The sequence below is a fragment of the Fonsecaea erecta genome, assembly GCF_001651985.1.
Source record: "Fonsecaea erecta strain CBS 125763 chromosome Unknown Scaff1, whole genome shotgun sequence".
Taxonomy (NCBI): Eukaryota; Fungi; Ascomycota; class Eurotiomycetes; order Chaetothyriales; family Herpotrichiellaceae; genus Fonsecaea; species Fonsecaea erecta.
Window position 1 is genome coordinate 2,814,685 of NW_017387244.1, and position 15,877 is coordinate 2,830,561.

Below are 15,877 nucleotides of genomic sequence, written 5' to 3' on the forward strand. Positions count from 1 at the left end.
GATTCCCGTCTCCAACGATCTGCGGAGGCACAACAGGCTAGCCGCTTTAGGATCTGCATATTGAACGCGCAGTTCACGCTTGCCTTGCAGCTTCACATTTTCGCTTGAAAGAGACAGACCACATACTTCTTCCACCTCCCTGGTCTCCCAACAGACAGTGTACCGATTCTTCTTTGAGCCCAACAACTTAGAGTGTCTCTACTTCTCTTGTTCGGTATTCTTCACCGTTCAGGCTCTCACCCGCGTCCCTCTTCCGCCACGAACAAACCTCGATCTCGATTATCAATCCCGAGTCTACCGTTCGCTGTCTATCCTCTCTGCCTTAACGCTTTCTCGACTTACGAATCGCCATGGATCGGTTCAACCGCATGCTTGCTGCGGCACATATGGGTGGCGGCCAAGCTGGACAAGACACAAACCTAGTCGACAACTCAGAGACCGTCTACATTTCCTCCCTCGCCCTCCTAAAGATGCTCCGCCACGGCAGGGCGGGTGTTCCGATGGAAGTCATGGGACTTATGCTCGGCGAGTTTGTGGATGATTTCACGGTCCGAGTTGTCGATGTCTTCGCGATGCCGCAGTCAGGAACTTCCGTCAGCGTCGAGTCCGTCGACCCGGTCTTTCAAACAAGGATGATGGACATGTTACGCCAGACAGGACGTCCAGAGGTGGTGGTGGGATGGTACCACTCCCATCCTGGTTTCGGATGCTGGTTGTCTTCGGTCGATATCAACACGCAACAATCGTTCGAACAACTGACACCCCGCGCCGTGGCTGTTGTCGTCGACCCCATTCAATCCGTCAAGGGCAAAGTCGTCATCGACGCGTTCCGGCTCATTAACCCCCAAGCCATCATGATGGGGCAAGAACCCCGTCAAACAACGTCGAATTTGGGCCATCTGAACAAGCCTTCAATCCAAGCGCTCATTCACGGGTTGAACCGACATTACTACAGCATCGGAATTCAGTACCGCAAGACCGGCTTGGAAGAGAACATGCTCATGAATCTCCATAAGGAAGTCTGGACCGAAGGTCTCGAACTACCCTCAAGCTTTGGTTCGGAACGCAAGAGAAACGAAGAAGGTCTGAAACAACTCGTCCAACTCGCTGAAGGCTACGAGAAACGTGTACGAGAAGAGAACGAATTGACCGCTGAACAACTCAAGACAAGATATGTGGGAAAGGTTGATCCGAAGAAACATATCGAGGATGTTGGACAGAGGTTGATTGAAGACAACATTGTCGCGGTGAACAGGCAGATGATCGACAAGGAGGCAAGCGTGGCGAAGAAGCCCGTGCAGGCAAACGGCAAAGGCGCAAATGGTACCCATCGAGACCGAGGGGAGCACAACGGAGAGATGGACGTGGATGAGGAGCTGTGAGGGACAAGCATGGGCGGCTGGCTCGGCTTTGTAACTTGTATCTATCCGTCAGGGCGTGCATGCACGGCGTTGGGCTACAGAAAGAGCTGAGACTTTACACATGGTCTTTGAACGACTCTCAGGTTGGGTCTGGGAACAAGATACAAATAGTACGTGAAGGATGCGCAAGAACTATTATGAGATGGTCAGTGCATTAATGTTGGTCTCCTTTACCAAAACGCCAGCTTCACTCCAGCCGTGGTGGTGATCGCCTTAGTAGGTCCTAATGTACATGTTTTGCCCTTGGCCTCCACTTCCTTGAGCAACCTTGACACCAATGGTCCCGTGGCGTCGATACCTGGATTCCCATTCATTTCAATGTGGCTCACGTGCGGCATGCACGCGAGCACGTCTCGCAAGAGGTCTCCACAGAAGTCGGTGTAGAAGTCCCGCGAGACCCGATATTTCTCAAACATTGGCAAGCTTGGATCAAGCTCGACAAAGATCTTCAAGTTGTGCACGGCGGAGAGCTTGGACAGGCGTCTCGCCAGGAGTTTACCTACCCGCCACGTCTTGGGCGGACTTGTCCAGCTTGAGCCGACCACCATTTCCAGTGAAGTCACCATGGCGCGATACATAGGGCGAAGCTCTTGTATGACTGGCGCCGGAGTGAAATCTTGGAGAGGGAAGATACGAAAGCTTGAACTGCTGTAGAGAACGTAGGCAGCTTCTCGGTGTGTGCTTTTGCTGGCAAGCATGATACCTATGCGGGAAGGTCTCATTCGGCCATTGACGACTCGGTAGCCAGGCTTGCCGAACAAGACTAAGCGATAGATCTTGTTACGGATCTCTCCTGGGAGGTCGAGGAATCGGAAAGGGTCTCCTTCCAGAGAGACAGTTTCCAACGACTCCACGACAGAAACGAGCTCCGTGGATATGGTCACATTATGTTTGTCCTTCTTCGAAGCATATCTCAGCTTCGTACGATCTTGAGGGATCGGAAAGGCATTAACGAGACCTTCTTTCCATGATGCCGGCATCGGAGATCGCGTTCGGGGGAATGGCGAGGGAAGACAGAACCAAGGTTGATACGCATGTAATTCACCACTCTCGAGACGACGACTTTCATACACTCATCGTGATGGTTTTCGGGAAGGAGGAAAGGGATGTATCGTTCTTACGGGGCGACTGGAAGATCATAGGCTGGCCTCTCGTGCGCTCTTGAGGAGAACGAACTGTTTTGATGCAAACTTTGTTCTGCCCAGCTAATACAACTCCTCGAACATATGATATGTCTGTGGACGGCGAGTCAAAAAATTCTGGGTGTAAATCAACTTTCTGTATGGAAGAAGAAGGGAAAGAAAGAGAAAGAGGAGGAAGAAGAAGAAGAGGAGTAAATGTAGTAGTTGCGGAGTCGGTTTGCCGCGGTGGAGGCGACTGCGACAAACACGACGCCAAGAACGAAAGAGGTAGAGACAAGTAGTCGGGGTCGAAAGAATTTCGCCGGGCGAATGCAAGACGCAACCCGTCATCAGATTTCCCCAATCCACCGACAACCGCTATCTCCCTACGACGGTAGCTGCAGGTTCCTTCCAGCTCATCGATATCGCATGCCCATTTCCTAGCTTTGAGGACATGTCGAATGAGAGATGCTAAGACGTGCAGCATTGCCTCTGTTGAGGCCGCGATCTATCCGGCCTCTGGCTCCTCCAGCACGGATTCAGATCCCGTTGCGATACTACTCCAAAGGAGATCGACCCGCAAAGGACGCAGAATACAAGATTCCCGGTACCTCAAAAGACTCACCGCAGCAAAAAGAGCCCCTGCGAAAAGTACCCTTCGTCTCATCCTCCCAGGCTCCCCAGGCGGAGATCCGCTCCGACTCAGCGCCTGCCCACCAGTCAACTTCGGCCTCGAAACAGCAAGGTCCTTCCGAAAATCCTCCATTCGGCACCGATCCGACTCGAGATCTTGATGATGTCTCAGAATCAGTGAATCAAGCCAGCAAGAGAACCTTGAGGGACGGGGAGGGACAACAGTCAGAACATGCTGCTGCGGAACAGGATGCTTCGGAAGAACGTGGTCAGACACAACCTCTGCCTGATCTGACCAAAGGCATTCCGTCGACCTTGGACGCGGAACTGCGCCAGGCCAGGTCCAAACAGAGCTCTCACGCCCCCAGTCTCAATATCACCGAAGACCCTGCGGAAGAGCTGCCCAGCGGAGCACGCGGACGAGACCGCGGTGATACTCCTCGGGAAGAGTATGTATCTTCCAGCGATCGAAAGAAAAACGCGGCGTTCCGATACATGTATATTATCCTGGGGTTGGGCTCCGTCGGCTTCTCAGTCTACCTGGGCCGCAACTGGGCGGATGAAGAGGAGGAGAAGAAACATCCCGACGCCCCCTCAGGATGGGGCTTCAAACCTTTCTACAACAGAGTCGCTGCTCGCCTGTCCTCCACTATGAGCTACTACCGAGATCCCGTCACGACGAAGCTCCTTCCCGACGAAGATCCGGACCCAAATTTCCGCTATCCTTTTGTTCTTGTCATAAGCTTGGAGGACATGCTCGTCCATTCTGAGTGGACGCGTGAAAAGGGCTGGCGGATAGCCAAGCGACCAGGCGTGGACTACTTCCTCCGGTACCTCTCCGGTTACTATGAACTTGTCCTCTTCACCAGCCAGCCTATGGCAGTGGTGGAACAAGTACTTCGGAAGTTAGATCCCTACTCGATGATTCGATGGCCCTTGTTTCGCGAAGCGACGGTGTACAAAGACGGTGGTTATGTCAAGGTGAGCCGATCAAATCAATCAATGAAGGACAAGACGACACTGACCAGAATAGGACCTCTCATATCTCAATAGAGACCTGAAGAAAGTGCTCATCATGGACACTGATCCCCACCACGTGAAGCATCAGCCGGAGAACGCCATCATCCTGCCCAAGTGGAACGGCGATCCCAAAGACCAGACGCTGATTCAATTCATCCCCTTCCTGGAATATTTGGCCACGATGGGATTTGATGATGTGCGAGAAGTTTTGAAGTCGTTTGAGGGGACGTATATACCTGCCGAATTTGCTCGAAGAGAGAAACTCCTTCGGGCCAAGTTTGAGGCCGAAGAAGCAGAAAAACGCAAGAAGAGGCCCAGAAAGAGCTTGGGAAAACTCTCGTCAATGCTGGGACTGTCGGGCCACAGCCCGGACGGAATGCCAGGCTCTGAGGAGGGAATGTCCGAGGGAAAGATGCTGTGGGATCAAATCAGGGAGCGTGGCCAGAGACAATATATGGAACTGGAGAAGAAAATTCAAGAAGAAGGTGCCAAGTTTCTGGCTGAACGCGAAGCAGAAGAGAAGAAGTTTCAGGAGGAGGCCATGAACAGCATGAAGCCCAGTAATTGGTTTTCAGGTCTGTCAGGCAGCAAAAAGGTCGAGGAAGCAGAGCAGAAGTGAGGATGATCGAGCATTGGCCATTTTGAACCGGGGAAAGAGTGCAAGTGGCAAGCCATTGGGGTCACCTGGCGGTGGTTTTAGACTATTCCTGTACAAACAACTGTGGATATATTTGAGGCAGGGAGACAGCCCTGACATTTGCGTCAGGAGTTATGAGACGGGCGAAGCCAGGGATCTAAATACAGAACACATCAACTCTCATCCTGTTACAACTTTTCCAAGCTTGTCACTTGGGTGTGTGGAATAGATACTTGGGGATTAACGTCGATTGGGGGTGGGGCACTTCCAGATGCGATGAGATCGTCGGCGGAAAGTCGATGTTGGTCGCTGAGTTGTCGAAGCTGAAACTGCTTGATAGCCCGAAGCAGTAAATCATCCGGGCAACGTTACCATGTCCAGGAGGAAGGAGAAGGAGAAAGGGGGAAGGGATGCAGCTGAGGGAAATGGTGTTTGATGTTGCATGGTACTCGAGTGGAAGTAGTAGGCTCACTCGATGGGGGAGTGCAGAGTAAATAACACCTGCATAAGTACTGTAGGTAGGTATGGTCTCTTACTTGCGCAGGGGGCTGAGTGCTGTGCACTGTACATAGATACATTCCTGGGGCATGCTTCTAAGAAAAGATGCCCGTAATGCACGGGCTGCCTGGGCTAAGCTCCATGTGGAGATGCTCCTTGAACGTCACAACGTCTAGGCTCGACCTCTGATGATTGTTAAGGGACGTTGGCGGTCTCGCTGCCTAGACGGAAACTTTAAGGCCCAACAGTGCCTCGCGATTGGCGGTCGGGTCGCTAATAATCAACCTAGGGACGGTTCCGCGTCTAATCATCCAGCTGCCTCCTACCTACAGGAGAATATTATTAGGGGGATCTTTGGGGAGGTTGAGGCCAGAGAGGCCGCCCAGGAAGTCAATATCACGGTGGCTTACGGGGGCACCACGAGCAAGTCGTTTACCTAGGTTTGTAACTACATGTGGTCGTTCCGCATGGGCTTCCCAATACCGGGGCTGCTAACTGCTCGGAGTCTAGTTAAAGTAGAGCTCGCCAGCCCCGGCTAAGATTCGACTTTCCCACGCTGACCACCTTGCAAACCTCGCCGGAACCACCCAATTCGCTTTCTCATCCATCATCTCTGATATTGACACTCTTAGGCCTCACCATCACCGCCATCCATCATATCAGATCTCAGCCGAATGCCATCATCACCTCTGAATTCACGATCCCGACAACAGATGCTATAATATCCCGCAGTCAACCATCTCCCAACCTCGGTGACCCCAGAAGAAGGAAGCTTTTCCTTCTTTCTCCGTCGCGACTCGACGCGTTCATGGAGGCGTGCAACATTGAGGCCACCATCATCATGTCATCCTTGTCGTGCCTTTGTGTGTAGCATTGTCATCCACCGCTCTGCGACGGTCGTTCTGCAATGTCGCCGCAGATGATTGTGCGTCCACCGTCGAAAACTGGTTCAATTGTCTCCCATGAGGATGATATTCCTCCTCAGCCACTGGACCTGGCCGAGCATGAGCCTCGCCATAAGGCCGGCTTGGGTATATCCGAAACCAGCAGACCAGGTACTATCGACGACTCGCCCCAATCTCCAGATACTATCGGCCCGAATTCTCAGAGAAAGGAAGCTGTCGCCTTTCACAACCTGCCCATCCAGGTGCTGGAGAGGTACGCCACCCATAAATAGAACAGGGCGTGTCCGATCTCCGACCTCGTTGCTAACCTGAACTAGAATCCTATGGACGGTGGATGCCAACAGCTTCGCTTCATTAGCTCTCCTGAACAAGAACTGGTACCGAGCAGCACAAAACCGCGAACTTTATGCTCATCATCTGTCCCGTTGTCCATCCTATGCCTTGTCCAACACTGTCATTACCGGTCCATTTCGGAAATTCGACCTGTATCGGCTCAAGACGAAATTTGCAGCAGAGGTCCGGCGGAACCTGTTCGAGGCATATTTGCGACCTCGCCAGACCCTCATCAACTTGATATCGGTGAATGCCAGTTCCTCTGCCGCCTTGCCTGGGGCAGAAGCCTTCCGGTTCTCTTTCTCTCCAAATGGCCAGACGATTCTCGCAATCAGTTCCTCACGAATCTATGTCATCGACGCTGTGACAGACCCTATCAATGTACGCCATGAGCTCAAGACGATGAGACGGCCTCTGGCGGCCTCGGTCACCGATGACGGCACAACATTGGCCGTCCTGTCCTCGAAACATCAAGCCAACGTGTATCACTTGACGCGAGATGGCGTGAAGCATGTACAGGTGCTCGTTATGGACAATCCGCCCAGGACAATCGCGTTGGCTCCCGAAGGCACGGTTTTAGCTGCTGCGTATGAAGGTGGGGTCGAAGTCTTTTCGCTGGCACCGAATGCCCTTTCCACCGACCGAAGAGCGGTGCGAAGCGAGGGAGTCGACATCTTGAGCTTTTCCGGGGATGGATCGATGCTGGTTGGCAGCACCCAGAGTTTGGAAGAGCCCTCGGCGGTGGTCATCACTGCGCCTTTCTACACGGAGAACGATCTATCGCCCAAAGAAGTTCACAGCCGCATGTGGACCACCCAGATTCTGTTCCCGCAGATTAGCAGCATTTGCAGCCACGCAGAATTGTTGCAAGGTCACACAGAGGGCGACGCCAACTGGCTTTTTGCTTACGATCACACCCTCATGTCCTATCGGGCCGTGCGCACGGATGACACTCGAACCGGCGTGGCCTACTTCTTAAATCCCGCGACGAGCCGACGATTCAGCCTGCCAGCACCATCAACCGCACCCACTGCGACTGTGTGCGGCACTCTCGTCGCGGCTGGCTTCGCAGGAAGCGGCCTGTGGATCTACGGCGTCCCCGAGAAGCTCGACGTCAGTCCGGACATGGGCTCGGTGGTGGAGCGGCACGAACAGCGTCTGCAAGGAAGGATGCCGTTGACCTCTGCGACAGGCCATCTGGAACCCCTGATGGCATACTCGCCGTCAATATCTGGCAGCAGCGAGGATATCGAGGATGATTCGCTGGCGGCGAAGGTGGACTGGCGAGAAAGCCTGTTCGTCAAATGTGAACGGATCAAGACTCTGGATGGTGCCACAGCGGCGAAATGGGTGGAGAGGTGCGAAGACCGACCGTGCTCCTTTACCGGCAAGAGGTTGGTGGTCGTTGCGCCTGGTGGTGTTGATCAGTTTATGGAAGAACTCGGAGATGAAAGTATGCCCGTGGATGGCTCACGGCTGTCGATACTCGACTTTGACTATTCGCCATCCCACGGCGCAGACCGCGAACTGACCATCGAAGTGGGTGAAAAGGAGCCGGAATTGCTCATCGAACGAATGGGGGACATGGATATTGAGGTGGCCATGGAGAGGAGGCGGACGGTCAGAGAACGTGCCAGGGGAGGATTGCGAGGTGGCCTCGGTCGTTCCGTCACCACGGCCTCTGCGACACCGGGATCCCGTCTGAGGAGTGTCTCGCAGGCGTCGTCGGCGCTGGATGTTGACGCCCAAATTGCCTTGGCCAACGCGACGCCGGCCCCGTCACAACTCGCCCCGTCCAACTTGCACAGGTCCGCCACCGCTGCCGGTTTCTCTACGGCACGGTTTCCTCCCAGACCGCCTCTGGCGCAGCAACAAGACGCCGCCGCCAATGCTCTCTATCACCGGCCACCGGGTCAACAGTCGGACGGTTGGGAGTCGCCGCCTCCGCCCTATCCCGCGGCGTCCCTCCATGTCCAACCGGGGATAACCTTGGGTTCACCTCTCATCCAGACACGTCCGATGGGGGGCACGCCCATTCCCATGATAGGGATTCCTGAGAACGGTCATGCTCCGCCCGCGCATCCGGGCTTTGGACATGGCAGTCCCATGAATCCACAATTTGCGCCGGAGAATGCTGCTCTGAGGCATGCTGTTGGTCCGTATGGTGGGCCAGCCACTATGAACGATGCATCATTTGCTCCCACCTCTGACACGTATCAACGCGCAGGCCCAGCCTCGCAAATGCCTCCAGCAAATGCCCCGTTCGTGCCCTCGGCGTCTGGGGATTCGTCGAGGCCAGTGTCTCATGAAGGTCGAATCTCACCCTACCAACAGACTCCAGTCTCTCAGCGTCCCAACACGTCTGATCGTCCGTCCCCTCTGAACCCGTCACAACAAATGTTGACTTTTTCTGACACGACTCCAACCCACCAACCCTCTTCATCAGGGTCTGTCACATTGACTGGGGCAAATTTACACGCTCGGCTCAATCACCCCGTCCCGCCAACCCCGAGATCTCTGGATCAAATGCATCTGCCATCGACCGATGAATCGGCCAATGAACCGGTCGCGCCACAGCCTACCCTTTCACCCGCCTTCCAGGCCAATGGATCGTACGGGATCCCGCCTCCGACCGCTGACCAAATGGCCAACCTGAATCGTCGAGTGTCTCAGACTGCGCGCAAGCCGGTTCCGCCCATCGCCACTCACGGCGCTGTTAATCAAAGTGCTCAAGCCCGGGATTTGAATGGCAGTCCCGGCGTGCCGCCCTCACCTCCCCGAGGTGCATGGGGTGCCGCCGGAGTTCCCGGTTCTCCATCTTTCAACAAGGCGATCAATCTACCCAACGGACTGACGAGGAACAACTCCAAGGGAAGCGGCCGTTCAATCCCGATTTCGTCATCGACGCCGAATCTCCATGCGGCGCCGCCCGTTCAGGCGCAACGACCGCGCATGGGCAGACTCGACACGATTGATAGTGTCTCCAGCTCATACGGCCCGGGCGAACCAGGTTCGAGATCACACAGTGTTGCGCAGGGTATGGTCCCACCGATGGTGCCACCGCCGCAAAATCCCTACTTGATATCCCAGACCCAGTCGGTGCCGCACCAAGTGTATCAGCAAATGCCAACACACCGGACCCGAATCTGGGCGGGAAACAGCCCGAGTCCCGTTGAGAGCGGGAACAGACGGGTGTTGTCCGATCCGCCGTCGGTAGAATCGGGCAAGAAGAGGAAAGGAAAAAGAAAGAAAGGTGAGGAGGCGCCTCGAAGTCAAACGCCTATGCCGACCACCGCGGGAGGCACCAAAGAGGGAGGAAAGAAGGGAGGACGATGTTTGGTTATGTGAGAGTCCAATCCGCACAGACACGGCCGATGTCGATAAAGCAAAGGAGACGTGCGCGAATATGCAGCGACAAGATATTTGTACTTTCTGGGGCCATCTCCGTCTATCGAAGGAGGGCCATGATTTGAACGGTTTGGCTTGGAAGTGACATGCGAATGAAATGGCGGGCCCAAAAGGAAAAAAGGGGATTTTCTTTCAGTGCCTTTCGATGGCCTCGTATACGGCAAAAGGCCGTCTTTGGTTGTTTTATCACTACCCCAGACATATCTACTGTGGGCGATCAAGACGGGGGGATATGCATAGCGAACAACACATCTGATCTAGCGAGAGGTTGGTTTTGGGATTTTCTGGATACTGACCGGCGAAGCTGGATGGGGATGCTGAAGTTCAATCTCTTTTTTTTAATATTGAAAAGTCACTATCTATCTATCCATCCATCTATCGACGGTCATAGCAATATACTGTATGCCGGGGTTTCTTCTGTGGAGATGGCGATAGGTGCAGCCACTTCAAACTTGTTCTTCTTCTGCTGCTGTTGCTGCTGCTACGTCTACGTCTACTTCTACTGCTACTGTCACTGTCACTGTCACTACACCTTCGGTTGGAGTCAAGCCACACACACCCCTTCATTACTCAATCACCTTCCGACCGTCGCGTAAACGTTTCCCGATCACCCTCCCTCTCCTCCTCCGGCCTCACGTTGTCACTGGCTCGTCGGCAATTGAAAAAGAATCGGGTGAACTCCGCAGGCTAGTGGGCTGTTTCGCGGCGAGAGGGCCGATCACTGACTGACGCCATTCATCCATCATATTTAGGGTCACCTCCTTGCTGTCTTCGAGACCGAGTTTATCGTGTCTTGCCCGAAGGAAAGCCCCCTCCTCACCTCACCTCCATCGTCCTATCGCCTTGCCAGTGCCACCGTCTACAGGACCATCCACTTATAAACCACAAGGGACCTGGGCGAGGAGAAGAAGACCAAGATTCGTTATTCCCATTGGACTGCTGCCCCATCTCTTTGCTGAGTTGGGCCGGGTGTTTTCTCAAGGGAGGACTCATTCTTCGCATAATAAAAAAACAAAAAACAAAAAACAAAAAACCTAGGAGAGCAAAAGAAAATAAGCCACTGACGCTCGCCCCGTTGTCGATCGACTACATCACTGCCAAACAACCAGAAAGGAAAGAAAGGTCTTCTGCGGTGCTACTGCATTTTGTCGTCGTCGTCGCCCTTACAAGATGAAGCTCCTCTACCCGACGTCGCTGCACCTGAACGTGCAAGACCTCGAGGGCTTTTCGGTGTCGCTGCACCCATACGACGTCAAGCAGGAGATCCCCGCCGACCTGCTCGACGCGGAGGTGCTGGTGACGTGGACCAACTCGGCGGCCAACCTCAAACACGCGGCCCAGCACATGACGGCGCTGCGCTGGATCCAGTCGCTGGCCGCGGGCCCCAACGACGTGCTCGCCGCCGGCTTCGACCCGGCCAAGGTGACCATCACCACGGGGTCCGGGTTGCACGACCGCACCGTGGCCGAGCACACGCTGGGCCTGCTGCTGGTGGCGGCGCGCAAGTTCCACGAAATGCGCGACTACCAGATGCGCGACCCGCCCGTGTGGCCGCAGCACCTGGGCGGCCCGCAGCCCGACCGGCCCAAGGGCGCCTTCACCACGCTGCGCGACGCCAACGTGCTGGTCTGGGGCTTCGGCAACATCGCCAAGACGCTGACGCCGCTGCTGCGCCTGCTGGGCGCGCAGGTGCGCGGAGTGGCGCGGCGGCCGGGCGTGCGTGACGGCGTCGAGGTGTACGGCGAGGACGACCTGCCGCGGCTGCTGCGCGAGACGGACGCGCTGGTGATGATCCTGCCCGGCAGCGCGAGCACCCGGCATGCGCTCAACGCCGAGCGGTTGGCGCTGCTGCCGTCGCACGCATGGGTAGTCAACGTCGGGCGCGGCACGTCGGTGGACGAGGACGCCCTGGCCGATGCCCTGACCGCGGGCACCGTCGGCGGCGCCGCCCTCGACGTCTTCGAGACCGAGCCGCTGCCCCCGCACAGCAAGCTGTGGCACGCGCCCAACTGCGTCGTCAGCCCGCACGCCGCGGGGGGGCGGCCCCAGGACGCCGAGAAGCTGATCGCCGCCAACCTGCGGCGGTTCCTGGCCGGGCAGAAGTTGGAGAACGTCATTTAAGGAGTATAGACCACAAAAATCCAGATCTATATCTATATCTACATCTCCATCTCTATCCATATATCCCGGGCTTGAGCTTGCGTTCTCGGGCGTATGCTACTGCGAGTTGCACCTTTGCGACGGGAGGGCGAGAGGACGGGGGAATGAAGCAAATGACGCAAGCGAGCGAACGAACGAACGAACGAACGGGTATTTCCTGGCAACACCGTGTTGTGACGAACGCCGAGATGTAAAGGAAGAAAAGGCACGTCGGGCAAGGGAATGGGTAGGGGGAGACGGCCTTGTAAGAAACCAGACACCAGGTAGGCACACAGACAAACATACAGACAAACACACACACAGATTCTCTCTCTCTCTCTCTCTCTTCCTCTCTCTTTTCTCTCTCTTTTCTCTCTCTTTTTCTCTCTCTTTTCTCTCTCTTTTTCTCTCTCTGCACGAATGCTGTCTACCTATTGTTAAGCACATGGAAACTCGAAGTACAGTCCAGTATGCAACTCGCATCGCAAAGCCACGGACAGAGAGGTGGACTGCCATGAAATTTCAATGCACAATTCATCGCTGGGGGGAAGAGAAAAGGAAAGTCAGTTAGTTAGTTGCTGCCCTCTCTCTATAGACGTGCTTCTCTCTCTCTCTCTCTCTGTCTCTCTCGCTCTCTCTCTCTCTATAATATATACGTCGCTCGAAAAGGTGTACCGATGTATGTATGCATGCATATGCAGTGCTGTGCTGTGCTGTGCTGCAAAAACTGCCAGACAGACGAACAAACAATATATGCGTGCGTGCGTGCGTGCGTGAACAATCTCTCTCCACAATAACAAAAGTCTCAAACGCTTGCTCGCTTGCTCAAAGTACTGCCCACTAAACTCAAAAGGATAGGATGCGAAACAAAGAGAATAAAAAGTAATTAAAACAAAAGACCGGACCGTCTCGTCTCGTCTCGACTCGACGCGACTGTTCTACCAAAACCGTCCACACAACAGACAGACAGAAAGAAAACCCGGTATGGTGGTCATGTCCCAAGTCCCAGACTCGATCAATGACCAAAAAAATCACTTGTCGGACTCAGAGAGGTGAAGAAAGCCCTCCCTCCCTCCCTCTCTCTCTTCTCTCTCTCTCTCTCTCTCTCTCTCTCCCCTGGCTGGCTCCAATCGAGCCAAGGCCACCCACTCGCTTAAATAGCGTAGGATAGAAAGATCAAAGATGATTTTCACATGGGTCGCTGCGGGGGCTCAGGCAATCTGTTCTATCCATCGCCCTCTGTCCTCGCTAAGGACGCTCGGTCCCGGCGCCCCAAAGTTCGCCGATCCAGGCCGCGGCAAGGCATCTCCTGAAGTCATGGCCGACGTCTGCGCCCTCGAGAGCATGGCCCCTCCAGAGTAAAAGCTCGAGGTCCTCTTGTGGGCATCCTCTTCCTCGGCCCAGGCGAGGCTCTCATCCGGCAGGAGGACGGCGCGGTCGATGCTGACCGGCAGGCCGCGATGACGGCCGCGAAGCATGACGGCGCACAGGATCAGCTTGCTCGCGAGGTGCCACGCGCCGCAAAAGCTGTAGTTGTTCCACGGCACGCCCACGCTGATGCCCACGCAGCCGTACGCACTGACCGCCTCGAAGATGATGTTGAAGGTGGAAAAGCTGACCGGGTCACGCTCAAACTGGCCCGTCTCGATGGCGGTGATGGCGAAAATAGCGAGCGCAATCCACCACAGGTCGTGGCCGAGTTGGGATCGCAGTTGAAGGCGGACAAAATCCTGTCGGTTCCAGACAGGCGTGCTGCCGGCCGGGCCACCACCACCATGTGTCATGGTGATGGTCCGTCGGAGACCACTTAAGAAGCCGGCCTTCTTGTCCTCCCGTGCAGCGCCCTCGTTTTCCTGGTACACCGGCAGCTCGTCGGCGAAGATGCCCAGCGATCTCTCTTCGTAGACGTTCGTGTTGCGGATTGTCATGGTGACGGGGAACGCGCTCACGTACATCATGAGAACGTAGAGGACCAGCAGCCCGGATCGGAGGCCGGATATCGAGACGACGTAGAACCCGCCACTCCTCACGGCAAAGGCTTGGAACAATCCAGCAACGATTCGAAACCCGGTCGGAAGGGAGTCGACCACTTGATTGCCAATATTGAGCAACTCGAACGCAACCCAGTCAACGGTATTCAGAACAACGACCGAGGCAACCAACCACCATGTTGCCGCACTCGGAAACAAGTTCGTGTAGACCCTCCGCGGATGGTCCAGGCAGAATTGGATGGTGCGTCTCCGCCTCTGCCAGGCTGGCGAGGGAGAATCTTCGGGGATCAGCTTCTTGAACGTCCACAGAATACCTCGCAGAAAAGGGGGAAACAGGGTATTTCCTGCCAGGATGAGCAGACTAAGCGTCAAGAGGCAGTAGTAGCTCCGGTTCAGGGCGACCGCGTTGGCATCCAACAGGGCCATGCCACTGTTGTTAAATGCACTGACGGCGAAGAAAGCTCCGGTCCAGAAGGGGTTGAGGCTATGTCAATGGTCAGCCTCACGGTCGCCCGTCCAGGACATCTCAGCTCGCTTACCCATTCTTCCGCGTCATATTCGGGCGGTTGGCGGTGAGCCAGGCGCCCACACCAAGAGCACCAAAGAGCTGGAATAGCACAAAATAGGTTGGCACAAGCCACGAGAGCAGGCGGATCGCGTCATATTCAATGCCGCCCAACATCTTCCTCTCCCTCTCACTAAGATGATAGAACTGTGAGTTTCTTCCCATGTATCCGTGGAGCGTGTCGAGATATTTGTTGAGCTTATTCGCCAATGGACGGGAAGGGGCAAGGTCGTCCTCAATGGCTGACTCTGGCACCGCATCAGGGAATTCAAAAGGCTGAGTGTTGCGCGGATGATTGTTAAGCCTCCGAGCGCCAACACCTCTTCCTTCAAAGAAACTGGCACCGTGCCGGATATTTCGGGGCCAGGCCTCGGCGTGCTCACCAGGTGGATTTTGGGTTTTGAATCTGATATGGCTCGCAATCTGATCGCTGGAGGTGCGCCCAGGTGTCGAATTTCGACGCACGCCGGCTTGCGGCCCCTCCAGTTCTTGACGTTCTCGCGACCTAGACAAGCTTCTCTGTTTCTCCTCCTTGATGGAATCCGGCATGGCGCGTCCACGTACAGCCCCGGATGCTACAGCGGCATCTCGATCGTTATCATGGACATGGTCTCGTCTCGACAACGAAAAGGTTAATGTCCGGGGCCGGTGGAGGTGTCTTCTCCGTCGCTCGGCCAGCTCGGCGAATTTCTTCTCGAAGGCTCGCTTCCTGATGTGCAGAATGGACGACGAGACGAAGATCGCCGAGCCGATGATGATGAGAAAGAACAGCATGATTTGCTGCCAGGTGTTCAGCTCCGACAGGTTGACCGTGTTCAAGCCGGCCTCCGTCATGGCCGACACGCACAAGAACAGACTGTCGACATAGGACACGGATCTCGCCGGGGTGGAGGAGCCCCAGAAAATGAGACTCGACACCAGACACGTGACGATGAAGTAGAGATAGTGCCAGTTGATGAAGGAGAACTCGGACAAGGCGGCGAGGGCATGTCTACGGAACAAGGCGGCGGCCCGCTGCGCGATGCTGGGTCCCCTGGCCTCGTCGAGCGTCGGCTCGTGAGATGATGGTGGCTCTGGGGGAGACAGGGTCAGCAAGTCTAAAAAGGAGATAGCAGCACCACCACCACGGCAGGGTCGCTTACTTTCCATGGCTCGTGGGAAATGGGGAAAGATCCCCCTGGGGAGTCAAGACACCCCTGAATCGGG

The 15,877-nt window shown here is 55.3% G+C and overlaps 6 protein-coding genes across 6 annotated transcripts; 4 read left to right on the forward strand and 2 right to left on the reverse strand.

Annotated features, from left to right (window-relative positions):
- Window positions 1–350: 350 nt before the first annotated feature.
- On the forward strand, window positions 351–1,382 carry AYL99_00993 (26S proteasome regulatory subunit rpn11; the record flags this gene model as incomplete). The annotated part of the gene is made up of 1 exon (XM_018832509.1): window positions 351–1,382. One exon carries the CDS (start codon window positions 351–353, stop codon window positions 1,380–1,382), a length of 1,032 nt encoding a protein of 343 aa, XP_018698388.1.
- Window positions 1,383–1,591: 209 nt separating this feature from the next.
- On the reverse strand, window positions 1,592–2,401 carry AYL99_00994 (hypothetical protein; the record flags this gene model as incomplete). Its single annotated transcript, XM_018832510.1, has 1 exon — window positions 1,592–2,401. The coding sequence occupies one exon, from the start codon at window positions 2,399–2,401 to the stop codon at window positions 1,592–1,594; it is 810 nt and encodes a 269-aa protein (XP_018698389.1).
- Window positions 2,402–3,010: 609 nt separating this feature from the next.
- On the forward strand, window positions 3,011–4,814 carry AYL99_00995 (hypothetical protein; the record flags this gene model as incomplete). Its single annotated transcript, XM_018832511.1, has 2 exons — window positions 3,011–4,156; window positions 4,209–4,814. The coding sequence occupies 2 exons, from the start codon at window positions 3,011–3,013 to the stop codon at window positions 4,812–4,814; spliced, it is 1,752 nt and encodes a 583-aa protein (XP_018698390.1).
- Window positions 4,815–6,237: 1,423 nt separating this feature from the next.
- Window positions 6,238–9,916, forward strand: AYL99_00996 (hypothetical protein; the record flags this gene model as incomplete). The annotated part of the gene is made up of 2 exons (XM_018832512.1): window positions 6,238–6,488; window positions 6,553–9,916. 2 exons carry the CDS (start codon window positions 6,238–6,240, stop codon window positions 9,914–9,916), a joined length of 3,615 nt encoding a protein of 1,204 aa, XP_018698391.1.
- A 1,230-nt stretch (window positions 9,917–11,146) lies between these two features.
- AYL99_00997 (hypothetical protein) lies at window positions 11,147–12,097 on the forward strand (the record flags this gene model as incomplete). The annotated part of the gene is made up of 1 exon (XM_018832513.1): window positions 11,147–12,097. One exon carries the CDS (start codon window positions 11,147–11,149, stop codon window positions 12,095–12,097), a length of 951 nt encoding a protein of 316 aa, XP_018698392.1.
- Window positions 12,098–13,326: 1,229 nt separating this feature from the next.
- AYL99_00998 (hypothetical protein) lies at window positions 13,327–15,820 on the reverse strand (the record flags this gene model as incomplete). Its single annotated transcript, XM_018832514.1, has 3 exons — window positions 13,327–14,590; window positions 14,646–15,744; window positions 15,814–15,820. The coding sequence occupies 3 exons, from the start codon at window positions 15,818–15,820 to the stop codon at window positions 13,327–13,329; spliced, it is 2,370 nt and encodes a 789-aa protein (XP_018698393.1).
- Window positions 15,821–15,877: the final 57 nt, after the last annotated feature.